The sequence below is a fragment of the Meles meles genome, chromosome 20, assembly GCF_922984935.1.
Source record: "Meles meles chromosome 20, mMelMel3.1 paternal haplotype, whole genome shotgun sequence".
Classification (NCBI taxonomy): Eukaryota; Metazoa; Chordata; class Mammalia; order Carnivora; family Mustelidae; genus Meles; species Meles meles.
Genome location: NC_060085.1, coordinates 56916562 through 56938813, shown reverse-complemented (window position 1 = coordinate 56938813; position 22252 = coordinate 56916562). Strand labels below are relative to the sequence as shown.

General features: G+C 53.6%; 1 protein-coding gene across 1 annotated transcript in view; it reads right to left on the bottom strand.

Annotated features, from left to right (window-relative positions):
• WNT7A (Wnt family member 7A) overlaps positions 1-22252 on the bottom strand; it is a 60442-nt gene that overhangs the window by 17471 nt on the left and 20719 nt on the right. The window contains exon 3 of the mRNA XM_045991469.1: positions 19853-20124. Within this exon, the coding sequence (XP_045847425.1) occupies positions 19853-20124 (272 nt within the window). The remainder of the gene's footprint in view (positions 1-19852; positions 20125-22252) is intronic.

The following is a 22252-nucleotide window of genomic DNA, read 5'->3' as shown; positions in this document are numbered from 1 at the left end:
AGGTGTGGTGGACACTACAGTAATGTTGATGGCTGTTGGCCAAATTGGGGTTATTGTGGCTGGGGGGTGGGTATGTGGGGTTCATTATACTGTTCTCCGTCCATCTAACCCCATCCTCCCCTGCTAACTCCTACCTCACCTTCTATGCCTCTGTCCACTGAACTCCAGTTATAAAGCCTTCCTTGCTATTTCTCTAGTACACCAGGGATGCTCCTGCCTCAGGCCCCTTGCACTTGCTGTCCCTCTGCCTGGAACACTCTTCCCCACCCTCTCTAGATGGCTCCCTCCCTCCCCTGACTTTTGCTCAAATCTCTCCTTTCCAAGAACACTTTCCCTGACCCCTGCCCTGATTCACTCTGTTCCCTTGGGTTAGTAACTGACATGGCACACATTTGCTTTGTTTGGTTTCTCTTGTCTCCCACTGGAACCTAAACTGCTCAAGGACAGGGACTTGGTCTAGATTGGTGCCACGACCATGGCCGGTGCTCCGACAATACTTGCCGAATGAATGACTGAGGAAAGACCCAGGAATGAGGTAATGCCAGCTGCGTACCCTTTCTGCCCCCAGACACCCCTCAGATGACCTGCCCTGACTCTCTGCCCAGCGAGAGCCATACTGGTGGAGGCTGACTAGAGTGAGGTGAGGAAATCTTCCTCCGCTGAGAACTGACATTGAGGAGGATGAGGCTGGACAGAGAGAACAGCACAGGCCTCAGCACAGGCAAAGGCCCTGGAACAGAAGGGAGCAGAGAGCAGTCAAGACACGGGGAGAGAGCCAGCCTGGCCTCCTGATGGGACTGGGGCAGAGGTGGTGGGGAAGCTTGTTGTTTGAGAAGCCCCTTCAGGTCATCCTGTGGATGAGAGCCTGGAGGTCTGAGCCGGTGCGGAAAGAAGTAAGATGGAGGCTCAGCCAGGCAGAACCACAGATGAAAGGCAAGGAAGCCCACAGAAGCTAGAGGACTGCTTGGCCGTTTTCCAGAAGAGGGCTCCTGTGAACTTGCTTTGGTGGTGACTCAGCCATAGCACCTGCAGCCCTTCCCGGCCCTGGCCAGCCCTAGGAGGACGAAGAACCCATGCTCCCAGGGCACGGCCCGTCCACACAGCCCAGCAGCCTGGTGCCTCTGCCTGTCCAGACCCCCCTCTCTTCACCCCAGGATGCAGGCTCCTGCAGGGACAACCCTGGAGATGGCGAGCTTCAAAGACCTGTGTTATCGAACCACAAGGACGGTGCAACAGCCACACCAGAAACGGGCATCCACACAAAACCAGCACTAGTCACCGGAGCCCCCACGTGAAACAAGCCACGTGTCCCTCTGCTGACTGGATACGTAGAAAGGGGCATATTTGTACAAAGGAATATTATTCGGCCATAAAAAGGAATGGGGTACTGAGAGAGGCTCAACACAGATGGTCCCTGAAAACACGGTCCTAAGTGAAAGAAGCCAGGCACAAAGGATCACCTCGTGTATGATTCCATTATACGAGTTGGCAAATCCACAGAGAAAGAAAAAAACAGATTAACAGTTGCCTCGGTCTGGGGGAACCAGGAGTGGGGACTAACTGTTCATTGTTAACAGGTATGCGGTTTCTTTGTGGGGGGGGATGAGGAAAATACCCTAAAATCGTTACGGTAAATGTTGTGCGCACTTCTGTGCGCACTTAATGCCAGATCTTTCTGAACCCCACGGTGGCCGGGCCACCTCAGAGCCTTGGAGGCTGCTCTTCCCTCTGCCTGCCTGTGACACACTTCCTCCGGTTCCTCAGCTCCAGCTCTGCTCCTCAAAGCAAGCCTCGCTCGACAGCCTCTCCATAGTGCCCCGTGCATTCTCCCCGGGGTAACCCCCGGTCATAGAATCCCGTTAACATCCTCCCAAGCCCTTGGGGCCCTTGAAGATGACCGCTCTGCCTTTCCCCTCCCCGCCTAAGCTCCAGAAAAGCATGGCTTTCTCTGGCCTGTTCAGGAAGCATCTAGAAGATGCACACACACACTTCTCACACACGCTCACACGCAGCTTACACAGACGTGAGGGAACCCCGTGGGGGAGGCCAGCAAACGGGCTCCACTGAAGCTCAGCAGCATTTGAATGCAATTCAGGAGGGACAGAGTGAGCGTAAGAGCAAGTTCATCCTGGATCAGGGGCCCTGCCAGCCATTTCCTTCATGGCGGGATCTCGCCGAAGAGGTCCTGACTCAGGCTGACACCCCAGGGAGGGGCTTTGTGACAGGGGACGTAAGGGATGGGTGCTCTGGGACACAGAGGAAAGACCCAGGAATGAGGTCATGCCGGCTACACACCCTGTCTGCCCCTGGACACCCCCCACACGACCCGCCCTGACTCCAGCGAGGCCCTGCTTGGGTGACCAGGTACCAATGAAGCCCTTTGAACCCTCATCCCGGAACAGAAGTTCCCTTTGTGCTGCTGTCCGGGTACAGGAGCTGGTATCTGCGAGGGTGGACGAGCCTGGCCTGAGGTTCCATGTTGCCCCACACATCCCAGAGGACAGGGGCACAGGGACACCTCCCCCTGAGATAGGCTTTTTCCTGCCCCTGATGGAGTCAGGTTTTTTTCCAGCCGGGCAACTAGGAAAAACACCCTGGGTTATCTCTGTGCTCCGGCGGTTTCCAGAGAGGTAGGGTGGGGCCTACCCCCAGGGGGAGGGGGGCCATGGTCGAGGAGTAAACTGTTCTGAAACTACAAGGAGCTGCCCCCTGGAGCTGAGACCCAAGGGCTCAGAGGGACCTGGGGTTTGGTGCCAGTCCTGCCACCAAGAGCTGTGGTGCTTCTGGGCCCCGTTCTCCTGGCCATCTCTGAGGCTCTGTCTGTACCCTGTGGGCCAGCCCTGTGTTTGGAAGAGTGCGAGCCATCCTCGGAAACTGTGTCACACCAAAGGAACTGAAGCATCGTACTGCAGAGAGAGGAGTCTTCAAAGTCCTGACTGGGAGCCCTAACTCAGCTGCCACCTGGCTGGGCGACTACGGGAATATCACTTGACCTCTCTGAGCCAGGTTCTTCAACAAGGAAACTGGGGGTTAAGAACAACAAGAGATGCCATTTCAAGGCTGCTAACTGACGCAGAGTAGGTGTAGTGCCTGCCTCGCAGGAGGGAGCTGGAGGACAGGGCTTCAAGGGGAGCTGGTGGGGGCCGCCAAATTTCTGCAGAGGAGGCCAATGAGCCTGATGACCTGGGGAGAAAAGGTGGCTCTTCCTAGTTGTTTGGGAGGGGCGGCTCCCAAATGTGAGCCTGCACGTTGGGAATGGACATGGAGGGAGAGGGCTCCCTCTCACCAGAGGTATGCAAGCCAGACTTAAATCTGCACCAACCGAAAAGGGAGCCCCCCACCGCCACAGGAATGCTTGAACTGTGACTAGTCTGAACTGAGACATGCTCTAAGCATAAAGCAAATGCCAAGGTTTCCAAGACTTACTATGGGGGGGAAAATAACGTAAAGTATCTCAGTATGTTCAGGTCAATTACATACTGAAATGACAATAGTGTATTAGATTAAGTGAATATGTTAAGCTTTGTGTCCCCCTTTTAACCTTTCTGATGGGGCTACTAGAAAATTTAAATTAAATGCACGGCTCATATGAATTTCTTTGGGACGGCTAGTCAGGATCCTTGCTGCTCAAAATGTGCCCCCGGGGTGGGGAGGAAGAGTGGCCCCAGGACCAAGAGCGTGGTGTCGTGGGAGCTTGTTGGAGAGACAGATTCTCAGGCCCCATCCCAGAACCTACAGACTCGACTCAGAGTATGCCTTTCCACATGCCCCCAGGCGATCTGCGTGTTTAAATTTGAGACGCCTCGCTTGGGGGCCTGGGGGATCCCCCCTTCAGGTAGGGAGTTGGAGTCAGTGACCTGAAGTCCAGCCTGTACTATGTGAAATATTAATTGATGCCTTTGTCCCTGAGTCATATACTTGGTCCATCATGTCCTTTAAACCCCGCTTTCTCACGCCAGGAAGAAAACATCCTTTTAATAGAGAAGGGCAGCTGCATGAGGGACTAGTCTCTCTTAGAAATGAATGGATCAGGAACTACACCATTGGTTGGCATCCTAACTTTTTAAAGGTTGGGACAATAATCTCAGAAAATAACTGAAATGTTATATGTCAAAAAACAAAACAAAACAAAACAAAAAAAAAGAAAACCCCAAAGTAACCAGCTCCCCCTAAATTCCTCCCTCTTTTTCTTTCTGAAAACTTGGCCCACAGGCACTAAATGGCACTAAATATAGAAATGGTAAGCAAGTAAATCAGTCAGAGGTGCCACAGGTTTGCCCAGGGCCGGTTTTACGGTTGAGTTGTAAACCATTGAGAGCTGAGAGCTGTAATTAAAATGCTGACAGCCTCCCAACTGCCAGCAGGCCAGGAGGGAGCAGGCTGGAACCCACGGAGGGGAGCAGGGAGCAGATGCCTCTCCAAAGACACATCAGCCCAGGTTCAAAGTCCACCATTGGCTTTCCAGAACACAACCAAACCCACATTCCTCACCTCACCCTGGGCTGGAGGTGATGTGCCCTCTCTCTTCCCAGCCCCACTCCCAGACACACCACATGACTTCATCTCCTCCCCCAACCCCTCTTGCTCAGGGAGAGGCCTTGACCTCAGGCTCTGTGCCCACTGTTCCCTGGGTCTCAAATGCTGTTCCCCACATGGCTCACTTCTCACTTCCTGCTCAGAACTCACCTCCTCAGACTACCCAAGATAAAATGCGTCCTCTCCTGTCCTCCCTGTCTTCTCACCATGCTCGATTTTCTCATTATAGCATTTATTATTCTCTGCCAGTAGATTCTATATTTGATTATTTGTTTGTCCTCTATTTTCCCTGTGGAATGTCAGCTTCATAAAGGCAAACACCATCTAATCCCAGAGCCTAAAACAGTACCAGCGACACAAATAGGTGCTTAATAAACATTTGTTGAATTAATGAATGCATGGATTTCCATCCCTTTCTTTTAGCTGGTCTGGTGATCTCACTGGGCAAATGTCCAACTTGCCAGCAGTGAGCTCAGCTTTTCACCCATCCATTCACCCAGCCATCCTTCCCAATAACTATCCATTCATCCATCCATCCATTCATTGACCTGTCCAACCATATAACCATTCATCCAACGACCCTTCCAAATACTATCCATCCATCCATCTATCCTTCTAAATATCCATCCATCCATCCATCCATCCTGTAGTATCTATCCACCTAATCATCTATCCATCCATCCACATGACCATTCACCCACCCATCCCAACCAACTCCCAGATGATTAGACCTCTTGTCCTGGTGTTCCACAATCCCCTACATTTCCCTTTACCAAAGCCAGCTCATGCCATCACGAACACATGCAGCAGGTTCATCATTTCCCTCTGTTATTACTGTGGAAGAACCTTAAAAGCAGAAATTGTGTGTCTCATTTATTTCTGATTTCAATGCCTACCACTTAGTGTTAGTGAAGGTTTCCCAAATGAGTATTTTTTCCCTTTCCCCTTATTTACTTGTTCTGCATTCCCTAACAGCCGGTGAGCTCCCTGACGGCAAGCACCACTTTTCTAGCCATTTGAGGGTCTCTAAAATCTTGCACTTGACACAAAAAAGACACACTGTAAATGTTTAACAAATGAGTGAATGAGTGAATGTGCAGAAGAGAGGAATAAAGCAAGAGTATAGACTCTGGAGCCAGACTGTCTGGGTCCAGATCCTGACTCTCTCTGTATTAGCTGTGTGACCTTGGGTGAGTCAATGAACTTCTTTGTGCTTCAGTGTCCTCATTCTATGAATGAGGCAGATAATAGTACTCCTCACCTCACTGGGTTCTTATGAGATTTTTATGAGTTAATAGATATGAGGTCCTTAGAATAGTGTCCAGAGTAAGGCAAGGGCTACCTAGGTGTTTAAAAATGAAATCACCATTTAAAGCTGGCCTATAGGAACAAATATCAATGGCACAGAGTCTTGAGTTTAAAAGGTGGGAAGGAAGTGTCTGTCTGAGCCTGCGCTGTTCCCACAGGAGGCCTGCTACAGCAAACACTTTTTTTCCCAGCCACACTTGGATCATTTTGCAAACTACCAATATTATGTCAGGTGGTCATAGGGGCTATATAGAAAAAGAACACATGGAAGGGGACAGGAAACAGTGAGGCCGATGGGACAGCAGTTTCAAATAGAGTGGTCAGGAGAGGGCTCCTTAGGAAAGTAATATCTGAGCAAAGACTTGAGAAGATAAAGAAGTGAATGTCTGGATGGGGAGCATTCCAGGCAGAAGAGACAGCAAATGCAAAGGCCCTGAGGTAGGGATAAATATGCCCAGTATATCTAAGGAACAGTGTAGGTGGAACACAGTGAGTGAAGAGGAAGGAGAGGGAGGTGAGGTCAGAGGGTCACAGGGGCCCAGGTCATGAAGGGCCTTGTCAGACATTGTGAAGACCTGAGAGTGTGTTGGGAGCCGCTGTGAAGTTATGAGCAGAGGAAGCATGATTTCACTTATGCTTCGATAGACTGCAGGGGACCGAGCTGAGGAGCAGGGAGACAAGCTGGGAGGCTGTGGTACTATTTCAGGGAAGAGGTGGTGATGGCTTAGACCAGAGGATCAGGGATATGGTTTGTTAGAAGGGGGAAGATTCTGGATAGATGTTGTAGGCAGAGCCAACCTCTGGATGTGGGGTGTGAATAAAAGAGTCAAGGACAAAGCCACGCTTTTTGGCCTGAGCAATTGGAAGGATGGAGCTGCCATTTTTCCTGACCTGGAGGGTGAGAGAACAGGAGCCTATTTATGGGAGCAGGATGAGCGGGGAGGTTTGGGACAGGCGGGGCTTCCCGCAGACATCCTGGAGTGGGGAGTGGGAGGCAGCTGGATGTGTTGAGGCTGGAGCTGGGACGGGGAGTCTGGACAGGAGACAGGATTGGGCAACTCTGCAGGTCCCAGAATGTGGCAAGACCTTGGGTACCTGTGTCATGGGTCCAGAAAGGACAGGAGCAGGGCCCTCTCTGGAGGTGGCTGCTTAGACGTGACTGACAGACACAGACGGACCGCACCCGTCTTGGAGAGTCCAGGACCAGTGTGGCATGGCAATGGCTTGGTCCCCTTGTGACCTTTTCTGTTCGGTAAAGTGACAAATCCTGATGACCCCCCAGACATCTCCTTCTCCCCAGTCCTTGTAGCATGCTACTTGTCTGCCATGTAGGAAAAATAGAGCTTGACCGTTAGAAAGATCCTTAGAAATAGAATATAGGGATTAAAACCTTACTGTAGCTTTAAAATGACCACTATGGCTACTAATAATAACAACGTTCATAATAGTAGCTACTGTTTTCCCAGCCCTCATCATGCAGGACAGCATGGGACCCAGCACTCTGCAGGCATGAGAACCTTCAGTCTGCACAATGGGTCTGGGAAGTACCAATCATTGCCTTTCTCCTGGCAAAGAAACCAAGGCTTAGAGGGGGAGGACTGCCCAAGGTCATGCCACAAACAAGTTGCAGAGCTGGGCTTTTCCTGCAGCTCTTTCCACAGCGTGTCACTCCCATCTCTCAGCTCAGAACAAAAGGCCAAAATCCCTTCATGAGTCAAGAGCACAGTGCGGCTAGGAGGCCCCCCGGCCCGGCCCCCTGCCCGGCCCCCTGCCCAGGACCCTCAAAGCCCAGAAAAGAACAACTCTCCACCCTCACAGCAGACTGAGTGGCACCCAGCCAGACTCTCAGTTGCCTCATCTGCAAAACGGGCATGATTTCACCTCTCCCTTGGTGGCGCGTTCTGAGCCTTAGCCATCAATGGGTTAAAGAAAGGTTTTGTGAATTACAAAGTACGTTACAAATGTTATTGTTAAGGACACCTGGGTGCCTCAGTCATTTAAGCATCTGCCTTCCATTCAGGTCTTGCTCTCAGGGTCCTGTGATTGAGCCCTGAGTCGGGCTCCCTGCTCAGCACACATATTTCATACATATATATATCACCACACATACATACGTATAAATACATACTATACACACACACACAATATGCACTATTGTGGGCTGAGCAGAGGCTTCATGGAATGCAAGCTACAAAAGCAGAGGGCTGGGAGGGAATCCTGACTCTGATGCTTTCCACCTGAGCAACCTCAGTGTACCGCATAACCATTCTGTGCTTCAATCTTCCTCATCTGTAAAATGGGAGTGATCACATAGGTCCTACCCTACAAGGTCACTTGGACTGAACCAGCACATGTTAGCCTTGAAGGAGGCGCACAGAGCAGCTGAGTGCTGTTCTCCAACAGCCTGCACTCTCCTGGCCCAGAGCCTGGCCCCACCCCCCATTTCCTGGGGGAGGGCCTGAGATGAGGTCACTCATTCTGACCCCTGGGATGACCCAGGAGCATTAGCTGTTCAGGCTCCTGCCTGGAGCACAGCTGTCCATCTGTGGAATGGAGTTCACAACGACTCTCCTCCAACCCCATTGCCCAGGGTTGTTAGGCCAGTGAAACGGGTAGAGTTCTGTGAGCGGGTAGAGTTCTGTGAGCGGTGTTTGTTACCTGCATCTCAAAGACACCCTGCAAGGCCAAGATTTAAAGAAGTTCCTCTGTCAGGCAAGGAGCCCCTTTGCAGGACACACTAGCACCTGGATTTCTCCTCAAAGGACATGCAAGTATTTAGGACTACGGAAAGTGACCTACATGCTCCCCCACATCCCTAGTCCCCCTCCTCTTCTCTCCCTCTAGGACCATTCCTGCCCTTCCCCTCCCCATCTCCCCCCCCACCACCACTTGGCTCCCCCACCTCTCATCCCAGCAGATTTGATAACGCCCAGGAGTCCCAGTTCCCCCTCCTGAGGACAAAGGCAGCAATTGTCCCTGGTGGGCGCCTTTTGACTAGGTCTCACCACGGTGAAATCGAGCCCCCACGACTTCACCTCACTTGGGAGGCCTGTAAGGGCCCCCTTCTCACCTCAGGTCGGTTTCAAATGAGCCCCCTGGCTGAAGGGCCAGCGGCCACACTGGGAATTCCTTCCAAGAGAAATCAGATGGCCACTATTCGAGAACCCCTTGGGCTGGCTAGGGGCCAGGAGGTGAAAGGATTCCTTGCCTCTGCTGCCAAGACCTTCCTGAGTCCCCTTAATAACAACGCCAGTGTCTGTGACCACTGCCACCCCCGGGTGCTGTCCAACGCCCCTCCCCACAATGACGAACCGTCTACATGGAAGCCACGAGCCCCACACGGGTCCCAGCCCTTGAAGTGCAGATTGCAGGACTGAGTGTCTCTTTTTATTTGTTTGTCATTAGTTTCAATAGAAATAGCCCCACCTGGGGGGCGCCTGGGTGGCTCAGTGGGTTAAGCCGCTGCCTTCAGCTCAGGTCATGATCTCGGGGTCCTGGGATCGAGTCCCGCATCGGGCTCTTTGCTCAGCAGGGAGCCTGCTTCCCTCTCTCTCTCTCTCTGCCTGCCTCTCTGTCTACTTGTGATCTCTCTCTGTCAAATAAATAAATAAAATCTTAAAAAAAAAAAAAAAGAAAGTTGGCCTTTGGCAACTGTAGCGGACAGCAGTTTTAAGCATCCCGTGTCACTGAGAGCACTTACTGTATGCCAGACCCCATGCTGGGCTCTGGGAGATGCCAAGATGACCCCCACAACTGTCTGTGGGGGATGTGGGGATTTGGCAGGGGGAGACGATGTGCGCCCCCCGAGCCTGCCTTCACAGGCTGAGCAAGCCCAGAAACCCTGTTAAAGCAGAAGGAACCCCAGGTCTCTGAGCAGGTGTGGGCATTCCTGGGCAAGGCCAGGTCTGGACGTCTCGTCCAGTGGCACCCTGAGCCCCCCACTATGACAGCCCAGATCTCCTTCCCACTGCGGAGGAACAATGTGAAGAATTCTCTTCACACAGCCAACTTCCCTCCTGGTCGCAAGTGTCCTCTCCCAGGCAGAGGATGGTGGCCCAGGACTGGCCCAGGACCCGGTGCCCAGAGTGGGTGAGGATACACAGTGCCTGAGTCATCCACAGCTCCCAAACTACCAGACACTGGGGTCCTTTAGGGGCTAAGCGAGGACTGCGAGGGGATCGGAGAATCTTAGAATCATGGGGTGTCAGAACAGGGTGTGGGGATAAATCCATCCAAGCCCAAGAACCCCAGAGGCTGGTTAGAGAGTTCAGTGGTCAGGAACGGAGTCTGAAGCCACATGGCTTGGGTTCAAATCTGAGGGGGAGCTCCTGCCAGCTGTGTGGCCCTGGGCAAGTTTCTTAACCTCTCTGTTTCTCAGTTTTTCCCTTTGACAAATGGAGACAACAACAGAGAATGCTAACCTCCTAAAACTGTTGCGGGAGTAAATGAGTACATGCGTTTCAAGAGCTGATATTAGCATTATGCCTTTATTCTCCCCGCAAACACAACACCTGCCCACTAACCTATCTCTTTTTTTGGTAGCTAGTTCTTTCTCACCAGAGCTGAAACTGACATCTTCCCTTGTTCCTTCACCATTTTCACGAGTCCTGGTCTTGCCTGCTACCCTACCACCCTCACCCCTAGCCCATCTTTCATGGTTGTGGGGGTTGGGGGTTGGGAAATCACCCAGGCCAGAGTGTCCAGCCACCTCCTCTGGGCATATCCTGGGCTCCCTGTGGCTCCCTGTGACCTATTCCCAGGTCAGGGTTGGAAGGCGGTCTCCGCAGCTCACCTGGAACAAAGGGGGCTACTGAGCACCACCTCTGTGGAGCTGGGGACCCAGAGATGTTCGCCCTCTTTGGGCTCTGGCCCTGCTCCCCATCCTGTAGCCTCCTGATCTCCTCCCCTCCCTTTCCCAGCACCACCACAGCTATCACCAAGGAATCAGTGACTAGGCCCAGCTGGGACCTGCCCTTGCTGTGTCATCAGAGAAAACTGGAAAAAATTCAGGCCTCAAGGGTATCCTCCACCCAGGGCCTGGGCTGGTGTCCTCTCACCCACCCTTAGCAGCTTCTACTCCGGACCTATTCTAGCTCCTTCCTTCTGGGCCTGTACACCCTAGCCTGGTCATTCCAGGGAGTTGTCCCCAATGGACCACCCAGCTCCCACATCAGACCTCAGCCAGCCCAGCTCCCTGCTGGGCTGGTGGTGGGGACCAGGAGTGAGACAGAGCTGGAAGCCAGGCCCCAGGGACACCTCTTACACCCTCCACTCTCCTGGCATGTGTATGGTCTTGGCAAGGGCTCTCTACATCTGGTGTCAGTCTCTCTTCTATTAAATGGGCCCAAGGAAGAGTCTCAGTTCTAAAATGGTTCTAGAATTCTCTTCCACTGTCCTGAAGCCACCGTCCTGCAGAGAGCAGTAGGGGCTGGGTAGGGTTGCCAGGTGGCGAGGCTGAGCGCATCGATACAGCCAAAAAAGTAAGCCTTGACCTCAAACCCACACCTTAAACCAAAGTTAACTCAAAAGGGACCAGAGAACCTTGAGGACACTTTGCTCAGTGAAATACGTCCGGCACAAAAGGACAAATACTGCATGATTTCACGCATGCAGTCACAAATGCATAGAGACAGAAAGCAGGATGGTGGGTGCAGGGAAGGAGGAACGGGGAGTTAGTGTTTCATGGGGACAGCGTTTCAGTTTTTATGAAGATGAGAAAGTTCTGGAGATGGGCGGAGTGTGGATGGTGGAGCAACAAGACAATGTATTTATACCACGAAATGTACATCTCAGAATGATTATGATGTTAAGTGTTAGATCTATTTTACTGCAATTAAAAATAAATAAATTTTATGCAGCACCTGTGTGGCTCAGTCAGTTGAGCATCCGCTCCTGATTTTGGTTCAGGTCATGATCTCAGAGTCCTGAGATCAAGCCCTGTGTCTGGCACAGAGCCTGCTTCCCTCCCTCTCCCTCTGCACCTCCCTCTGCTTATGTTCTTGCAACTAAATAAATAAATAAAATCTTAAAACACAAGTTAAAAAAAGAAATAAGCCTTTGTTGATTTAAAAATAACTAAATTTAAAAAACTAATCACAGGCTTTGATGGAAGATGGAAATCTATAAAAGCTTTTAGAAGAAAACATGGGGAAAACCTTTGGGGGCCAGGAGTCAGCAGGTTCTTGGCCACTATCAAAAGCAGCATGCAGAAAAGGGAAAACTGATCAGCTGGGCCTGATCAAACCTTAAGACGTACTTGCCTGGAAAAGACCCTGGGATGAGGATGGATAGATAAGCTATACGCTGAAGAAAAAAAAATAAATTGCAAACTATGTATCTGACAGAAGCCTAGCATCTGGAATATATAAAGAAATCTCCAAATCCCACAATAGAGACATAAACAATGCAATTAGAAAATGGGCAGAAGACATGGACAGCCACCCCACCGAAGAGGATCTACGGACAGGAAATAAGCCCATGGAAGGCCATTCCGCATCATCGGCCATTAGGGAAATGTTCATGAAGACCGCAGTGTGATATTGCGTACACCTACCACAATGGCAAAAGCAAAAACCAGTGACAACACTCAGTGCTGGTGAAGATGAGGGGAAACTGGATCCCTTGTGCATTGCTGGTGGGAACGCACTTTCTTACAAAGCTCAATTGCACCCTGGTGCATTTATCTCAGAGAAAGGGAACCTCGTGTTCCCCCAAAACGGATACCCAGATGTTCAATGTGGTTTTGTTTGTGATAGACCTGAACTGGAAGCCACCCAGACGTCTTTCGATAGGTGGATGGTTATAAAGAGACTGCGGCACACACACCATGGAATCGGTAATAGAAAGGAATGTACCGTGGATAAACACAACATCTCGGATAGACGTGGAGGGAATAATGTTGAGCGAAAAAAGCCGACCCCGACAGGTTAGATACCAGAGGATTCCATTTATACGACATTCTTGAAATGATAAAATTGCAGGAACGGAGAACAGAAGAGAGATTGTTAGGGATGAGGACAGCGTTATGGGAGGGAGGGAAGTAGATATACCTCAAAAAGGGTAGCACAGGAATTCCCGCAGTCAAAACATTATGTGTCCTGACTGTACCAATATCAGTATCCGGGCTGTGATATTGTACTGTGGTTTTGCAAGCTGTTGGAGAAAGCCAGGCAAAGGGACACTGGACCTTTCTGAGTTCTGACCCCTACGTGTGTATTTATAATATGTTGACATCTGAAATTTAATTTAAAAAATACAAGAAACCCAGAAAGATTTGAATTTGAGGTAAACAACAAAGAGCTTTTCAGTGTAAGTATGTCCCACACAATATTTGGGACATACTCATAGTAAAAAATAATTTGTCATCTCGAATTCTAATTTCCCTGGGTGTCCTGTATTTTGTCTGGCAATCTTACTCCTGGGAAATTCCCCCAAGGTAAGAGCAGATACTTGTCATTTTACTCATTTCCTCAACAAATATTTCTGAGCTCTTACTCTATGCCGGGCACTGTTCTAGGCCCAGGGAATGCACCTGTAAACCTACATCATCCCTACCCGGGGACTGACACTGGGGTGGTAGAAGACAGGCAGTAAACACATAATGAGCTGTGTAAATGAGATCATCTCATATGGTGGTGTGACATAGAAAATAAAGCAGGGGAGTGTACAAAGAGAGCTGAGGCTGATGTAGGGGAGGAAAGTTAGGGAGAGGGGGTCCCTGAGAAGGGGACATCTGAGCAGAGACCTGAAGAAAAGAAGGAGCTAGTTATGCAAAGATTGAGGGAAGAGCATTCCAGAGAGCAGAAAGAGCATGTGCAAAGGCCCTGGGGCAGGAATAAGACTGGCAAACTCCAGGAGTGTGTAGTTTCAGACAGAGTTGGTGTCCACTGGTCCTAAGAACCCTGTGTCTTCCCCTTCCCCACATCAGATCTAGAAACCAAAGCCTAGGAGGTCAAGATTTGTCTAAGGCCACCATTGGCCCATGCCCCTCAATTTTGGCTTGAAGCCTTTCCATCTGGGAAGGTGAAAACCCACATCCGCATTTGGATCTGGGACAGAAATGGAGGCCAGGGAGGCCCAAGGAGGTCTCCTCACAGCCTCACCTGGTCCGCTGGCTTCAGACCAGGCAGGACCTGGCTCCTCTGGCTCTCAGCGTGCCACCGCGGACCATTCTATCTGGTCAAATATGCAAGTGGCCCTCCGGACGTGGAGAGGACATAGCTGAGTAAACCTTATCTGGGACCCGCCCCAGCTACCAGGGGCCAAGTCCCCAGTGTCCCCTGACTCATAGGCCCGCCTGCAGTCAGGGCAGGGTGGGAATCCAGCTCCCAGGAGCACCCAGACCAGACGGGGCAGGGCAGGAAGGGACAAGACCGACCCCCTCCCTCCCTCCCATGAGCAAGAGCCTGGGCAGGGACTGGAAGGTGACTTCTCACTCCAGTGGAATTCCATCCCCCTGAGCTCACCTCCCTTGGAGCAAGCAGCACATTCCAGCAGGGCCAGCCCCGTCCCAGCTGGGCCCCCGTCCCCAGGGCTGCCTCTCTGGGGCTCAGTCACCAGGCTCCCAGGAAGGGATTGCCGGGGCCCCCTCCCTCCCTCAAGGCCCCCCTTTGCACAGCAAGACCTCTGACAGCCTGCCCTGCCAGGTGCAATATTGTCGTGGAGGCTCTGAGAGGCGGGGCCTCTAGCCTCCTGGCTGGGGTTCCAGAGTTGGAATCTGGCAGAGGCTGGGCTTCTCTGCACCCCCATGGGGGGGCATTCTACCCATGCAGGGGAATGCATCTAGAAAGGCCCACCCCTGGCTCTGTTTCCACCTCCATGACTGCTCTTTTGCTCCCCATAGGGCACCTGCCCAGTGCTCATTTCCCTAGGGCTGCGCCCAGCTCTCCTGCTTTCCCACTTGAATCCTCCCTCTGGGCAAACCTACCAAACTCCAGGGCTTCTGTTACTGCCTCCTGCTGGTGGCTTCCCGGAAGTGGTTCCAGCCAAGACCAATACCCCAGAATTAAGGTCCAGGCATCCAGGATGCCCCTGGGTGCCCCCATTTGCAGCCCACAGGGTCTCCTAGTCCCAAAGGAACCCTAATCAATAACCCCTGAGACTGGTCTCCCCCTGATCCAGGTCCTGACCCCAGTGAGAAGTGGCACCCACCCATCCATCCCAAACACAACTCAAAGTGTGTCTTGTCTATTCTGCTTCCTAAATGGCTGTCCCTCCCCACTCCCCTGAGGCCTCGCACTGGGTTTGGGCAGATCTTGGTGCCCTGCCCCCTTCACTCTGTTCTCCACTGTGTTCCAGAGAGGGCCAGAAATCTGCCCAGACACTCCCCGACCAAAGCCCCTTCGGGAACGTCCTGCAGGGGGAAGGGGAATGTCTCACTCCTTGAACGGGCATTCAAGGCCCTGCATTTGGTCCTAGCTCCCTGTACAGTCTCATCACCTATTACCCCTCTCTCCCAGACACACCGAGCACCCCACCAGCTGCCCGCACTGCCTAAACTAGCCTCCTCCTTCCCACCTGCCTTGTTTGTAGGACTCCTACTTAGCCTTCAAAGCCCTGCTCAGGAGCCCCTTCTTCTTCCTAGAGGTCTCCAGACTCGCTCATCTCCCCAAAAGGCTGGGAAGAATCCACCACCCAAAGATTTCAGCCCCATGCCTCCAACACCTCTCTCCCTCCCAGCCAAAGATCCTATGATTCCCAACTCCACCTGTGAGGATGTGGACCTAATATTCTACACCCCCAACCTGAACAGTCTGGGATTTCAACCCCGAAATGTTATGGCCCTAATATGCCAGTAGACAGAGACTGCAATTCTAAAATCCCCTTCCCGAAAGAGCTGTCGGGAACCCCCCCCCGCCCCCCCGATCTTCCACCTGGCCCGCTCACTGGACCTCGTGGACCACACAGCTGCAGGAGTGGGGAGGGAAAGCCTTGCTGGCCTGCAGCACTGCTCCCTCCTCTCAGGCCCAGGGCCCCGCATCTGCAGGGGGAGCGCCTGGCTCCTCCCGGGCTCACACCCAAGCTGGAAATCTGTAAGGGGTGCTCCATAGCCTTTACCCTCCCTCATCTGCCAGGTGAGGCAGTGGGCTGTCCCGGGTCCCCCTCATGGGGCCTGCCACCGCCTCTGCCCCTTAGGACACATACCCTTTCCCCGACTTCCTCCTCCCTCTCTCTCTCACCGCTGCCAACAAGCCCAGAGCCCGCAGTCGGGTTGAGTCTTGTCTTCTCACCGTAGGAGCAAGGGAGCCAGTGATAAACACATCTGTGATCCTTTCCAAGGTGCTCAGCCAGGAGCGGCTGTGGGCTGGCCCGCTTTCTCCTGTCGGCTCCCTACCTCTGCTGTGCGTGGGGCCCATGGAAGCCTATTGCAGGGAAGGCCCCGTGGTGAGACCCCACGCCTTTGAATTGATAGATTGCACACCGCCGGACCCTGTGGCCATCTACCCCTGGTGCCCTTACCTGGCCCTGCCCAGCACCTGGGGATTAGATGGCTCAATGGAGGCCTCAGATAGGGAGGGGACCCAGAGCTGATAGACACACTGAGCCTTCCTAACCCCCAGCTAAGTTGCTGTCCTTACTTCTGACCCCTTGGATATGTGCCTGGGCCTCCAGGGTGCCCTGGAGCAGGGTGTGGGTCTGGAACCTGCAGGGCTAGGCTCGGAAGCTGCCTTCCCATTGTGCTCTGCCTGAATGGTATGGCCACTGCCCTGGGTGGCCTCCATTTGTACCCCACAAAGGGGCCAGACTGGTAGTAGTTCAGGCCTTTCCCTATGTATGCTGGGAAGTTCCGAATTCCACCTCTGTGCTCCGGAAAATACTTAGTGCCTAGGTGAACGGCTGTTCCAGGAAGGCGGCTCAAGGGTTCTCCCGAACCAGAGTTAGTAGGTATGGTGAGCATCCCTTCAGCTCTGTTTTCCTGAGCTGGGACAGTTACACCTGCTCAAAAACATCAAGTAGGACCCAGCTCGCTCTCTTCCCAGACCCTGTTCCTCATCCTGTCCAAGGCCTCGCTCTGCCTCCCCGGGAGTCTGTGCCTAGGACTTCTGCTCCTCCTCTGCTCCAGAACCTTCCGTGGCTCACCAGTGACCATCAGGTACGCAACTATTCACTCCGTATATATGTGGAATGCCTCTGTATGCCAGGCTCTGGTGTGTAGCCGTGCACGAGACACACAGGGTCTCTGTCCACATCAGGCTTATGGTCTAGGGAGAGGAGAAAGCCCCAGAACAAGGCGACATCTGAGAAAAGGCTAGGAAGGAATTGAAAGGGAAGTTTCTCTGGGGAGAGGACATCTGAGCTGAAACGTGAACAGCAAAAAGAAAGCAGCCACAGGAAAAATCTGAGGGCAGAATGCAAGGCTCTTACTCCTTAGCTTGGCAAGTGACCTTGAGGCTCCTCGGCTGCTGTGACCCCTTCAGGGACCCACAGACTAGCCTCCCTGGGCCCTTGAAGTGGCCCTAAGTCCCCACCTCTGGGCCTTTGGCCCCTAGATTCCCACACCAGACTTGGGTTATCTTCACCTCTCTTTTCTGCCTCGCCCAACCTCACTCATTTTGGGGGTCCCCTCCTCCAGGAAGCCCACTGAGGTTGGTTTCATGAACTCTCACAGCTCCCAGGATCGGCATCACGCCAGAGCTGCCTGGAACAGCAATCACGGCCATCACGCCTGTTGCAGTGGTGTGGCTTCTAGACCCCTCTCCCCTGTGACGGCACAGAGCCTTTTTTATCCCAGGCTAAGAACTCTCTCCTTTAGTTCTCCCAGGGGCCCAACCAGGTAGGCACAGGGAGAGAGGGAAGCCACTTGCCTTCCTTCCATCCTCCTTCAGGGAGTAAGAGCTGCTAGGGCAGGAGGGAGCCTGGGAGCTGTGACCTCAGCCCTAAGGAGTGATGTGACCACAGAAACAGGAAAGAATGAATAACTGCGAACCCTGGAGGGGTGTGCTGGCCCCAGGCAGGCGGCCGGCCGTGGGACTGAATAGGCAGGACCTCACACTTTACTTCAGAACACCGTCCTGGGGCGGGCCAGGTGAGCAGCTCTGCATGGGTGACTCACCGCCGCAGCCCGGGCGGCTCTGACACACAGGATGTGGCAGGAGGCCGGAGAGGTGGAGGAGGGCGAGGGACCTGAAGACAGCAGGAAGGGCCAGCAGGCCTGTCTCCTTCCTCCGCATGCCAGGGGGGCTGCTTCCCTGCAGGTGTGCGGGCTACCCCCAACACCACTTGCCAGACACACTCCCCCGAACATGACACACGTTTGCACCATCTGGAATCCCACCCAACCTGGGCAGAGGACTAAATATGTGCCAGGTCCTGGGGTAAGAGCTCTCCACCTCAGCCCCAAGGACACTCCGGCCAGCTCTGCTTCCTTGCCGTGAAGGAAGGAGTGACAGAGCCAGAGTGGGAACCCACGCGGCGAGCCAAGAAGGCCGGTTGGACAGCCAGACGTGCTGGGTTCGGATTCTGACTTGGCTCCTTAGCCGGAGAACCTCTGCATGTTACTTCACGGCTCTGTGCCTCCATGTCTTCACCTGTGAAACAGGGACAAGGACAAGGCCATCCGCAGGGACACCTTAAGGACTAAGGGAGCTGATACACATCTGGAGCCAGAAGGCAGCCCGTTCCACGGACGTGCTCTTGCAGAACAAGACTTGGGCCACGTCATCACCTGTCCCCCGAATGAGCAGCTCGAGGCCCACACTCGGCTGGGAGATGGAGGTGTCTGAGCCTCTGGCGATTTTTTTTTTCATCTCTGTAGTTTTTAAGAGTCTGCTGGTGACTACCAGTTCTCAATGCCAACACTTAAAAATGAAGCAATTACACGTCAAGTCTGAGTCCGGCCACAGAGGGCGGGCATTCCTGCAGGGCCCCAGCAGGTGGGAACCAAGCTGGAGACTGGTAAAAGGGGCCTGGGTTCCCTGGTTCACCATAGTCTTATGCATGGTCTCCCTCACTCTCATCACTCCTGCTCCTGCCTGGCCCCCGTGGCCTATGGTGGTGCTCATACATGTCCTGTCCCTGCGGTGGTCTGTCCCCCACCCGGGTGGCATGGAGCCCCCCTCCCTGTCTGCCCTGGTTCTCAGGCACTTTGCTATGGAGCTCCAACCAGTCCCCAGAGACTTTCCTCTCCCAGCACCTCCGGGGCCTGGGAGCTCCAGGGTGGGCTCCGAGTACCTTGGCCTTCACAGGCACTCCCAGAACCCACTCCCAGTCCCGGCCTCTGTCCTGGAACACTGCCCACTGACCAGGCAGCACCAACCTGGGTGCCCCGAGTCACCAGGTCAAGATACCTGTGCTTGAATACTTCTTGGGACGGGGAGCTCACTTTCTTGATATCTCAATCTGTTTCTCCATGGCCCTGGCTTGTCCTAACACTGGCAGGACCTGCCTCTCTGTGACCTCAGTTCCCACGGGCCCTCAATCCATACTCTGGGCCTGCAGACCCTTGTACTCCCTTGCCTTGGGACAGCCAGCTCCTCATGGGACAGGGTGTCCAGACCCCTTTCTATTCCAGCCACCTCTGCTAGAAATACCCTGAAACATCCCTGACTCTCTTCTATAAAGAGCCCAGAATCCAGGAGGATCTGAGGAGACAATAAAGACGGAACAGTTGCCTCCCTTATTTTGTGCTCCAGATCTTGGTTAAGTTGACCAAGGACATTTTAGCGGCCCTGGCCGAACTCACCGCAACCCGTCCCCATCATCAGAGTTTTGCATAGCTGATTTTTGCGGACCCAAGGATTTCACATCCGTCCCTCCCTCTTTCCATCCTGCCGAGTTACATCCAATGGATTTTAACAGAGATTCTCTTATTCAGTCCCACTAGTAACCGACATGCTTTATGCCGTACCCAGGTCCTGACCAGCAGCAAATGGACAACAGCATCAAGCAGAACGAGGCTGAGGGCAGAGCCCTGTGGTTCACCACCAGAGACCCAACAGCAGCCATTAGGGATCAGCTGTTTTCCCGAACGTCTGCGAGAGCTGCCCGGCTCCCCTCCCTGGCTGCCTACCTTTCGGCCTGCCTCGTTATTGTGTAAGTTCATGAGAGTCCGGGCATTCTGCTTGATCTCCCGGGCATCCACAAAGACCTTGGCGAAGCCGATGCCGTAGCGGATGTCGGCAGAGCAGCCACCCCACTTCCAGCCCTCGTCCCGGTGGTACTGGCCTTGCTTCTCCTTGTCGCAGCCACAGTCACTCAGGTTGCCTTGGGTACAGGCAGCTGTGATGGCATGGGCCACGCCGGCGGCGATGATGGCGTACGTGAAGGCAGCCTCCCGGCTCCCTGTGAGGGGAAGAGTAGGAAGATGGGGGTCAAGTCCAGGGCACCCCGGGAAAAGGCCAGACTTGGGTCAGAAGGGGAGCTGGGCTCACCGAGCACCATTCCTGACCTTCCAGAAATCTCCATCATGGGCTGATGGCCCTGCCTGATGACACCCCACTCCCCCATGCACACACCCACCCAGTCCCATCACTAAGGCCCCTGGGCGTCAACCGGGCAATGCACGACAAAAGCACACTGGCCAGTTGTCCAGCCTTTGGAAGATCGGATTAGGGGACCCCTCTGTCGATGTCCCCCCACTCCCCACCACCCTTGACGTAGCTGTGTAAGCTGTGCACCCGCGCACACTCATAGTATCTGGCGACACACCATAGCAGCATTTCTTAAACACCTACAGTATGCACAGAGGCCTGGGCTTAAATCCCAGGAACGGGAATCCCTGCCTCTGTGTCTTTCAGCCAGCCATGACCCCTCCCTGTGCCTCAGTCTCCTCAGCTGTGAAAGTGTACTTTCTCAGAGCAATGACGGAGAGCATTAAGAATTTGTCCACGTCAAGCTGTCAGCTCCATGCCTGGCTCACAGCACCTGCCCGACCCAGCAGGTCTTAGGCTCATGGTCCCTATTATTATTGCTGTGGGTCACCTGACATTTATAGGTCCAGCCCCTCCTCTTCACCATGGCCTACTCACTAGACTGTGAGCCTCTCCAGGGAAGGCTGGCCCCCGTTCACGTCTGTGTCCTCGGGCATCAGTCTGATACAGAAGGCAAGGGCTGGGGAAGGGGAGAGGGACTGCCCACAGTCAGGGTGGAAAGGGGCAGGAAGGAACCTGGACAGGAAGGTGCAATGTGGGGAGGGGGTCTGGGGAGCACTGAGGCTGTGCTTTCCCACAGGTCTTCCTGGCTATCTGGAGATGGCCCTGCCAGGAGTCTGGGAGTGGTCAGTAGGGATTTACAAAAGCTCTGCAGGAGGGTGCCAAGGTTTTAAGTGGTAGTGGAAGGGTCCTGAGTAGCTGGGCACAGCAGTGATGCCCCCCTGTCTCTTAACCTCTCTGAGCCTCAGTCTCTCCATCTGCAAAATGTTCAAGAGCAGTGTCTGCTGTATAGGACGGAGATGAACCCAGGCATGGGAAGCCCCAGGTGAGCGCTCAGCAAGTTAGCTCTTGCAGTGGGATAGAGTGAAGGTTAGGGAGGGCTCCCTGGAGGAAGAGGCTCCACACAGATGAAGCAGGGTCCACCATTCAGGAAGGGGCAGGGAGAAGGGTTCCAGGGTGTTGTGATGTAGATGACCTCAGGGGGGTGGGGTGGGGGGAATGGGTGATGAGTGGGTGAGGCAGCCTCCAAGCTGCTTCCGGCCTCAGATCACGCTGACCCACGCTCAGGTAGATGATTTCCCCATCCAGCCCTCATCCACCTCCAGGCCTCCCTCTCCCAGGCTGCTAAGACACAAACAACCTGCCTCCACACCCCCTCCCCAGCCACCACCCTCACGCTCTACAGACACAGATGCCTGTCCACCTGTGGGATGGGTTTACTACACCAGAGCCCTTGGCTCTGATGTTCCACGCCAGCCCATCCCTGGTACCCCTGTTCCCACAGGGCATCCAATCCCAGGTCCACCACTTCCTGCCTATGCCTTAGGCAAGTTCGTCCTCCTCTCTGAGCCTCAGTCTCCCTGCTTGGGAAATGCAAGTGATGCCAGTGTCGACCTGAGAGGAGGAGCTGTGAAGTTCCGGTAGTGTGTGTGACCATCTTAGCCCGGTGCCTGGGTCAACAGACACCCCTACCCCGGGCACTCTCTTTTTTTTTTAGATTTTATTTATTTATTTGACAGAGAGATCACAAGCAGACAGAGAGGCAGGCAGAGAGAGTGAGAGAGAGAGAGGGAAGCAGGCTCGCTGCCGAGCAGAGAGCCCGATGCGGGACTCGATCCCAGGACCCTGAGATCATGACCTGAGCTGAAGGCAGCGGCTCAACCCACTGAGCCACCCAGGCGCGGGCACTCTCTTTTTAACTGCATCTCAACCTCTGGGGCATGGAGAAGGACATGAGTTGAGCACCTCCCAGGTTCCCGGCTCTAAGCACATCATCGATCATATCAGAATTAGAAACCATATGTGTGTCACAAGTGCCC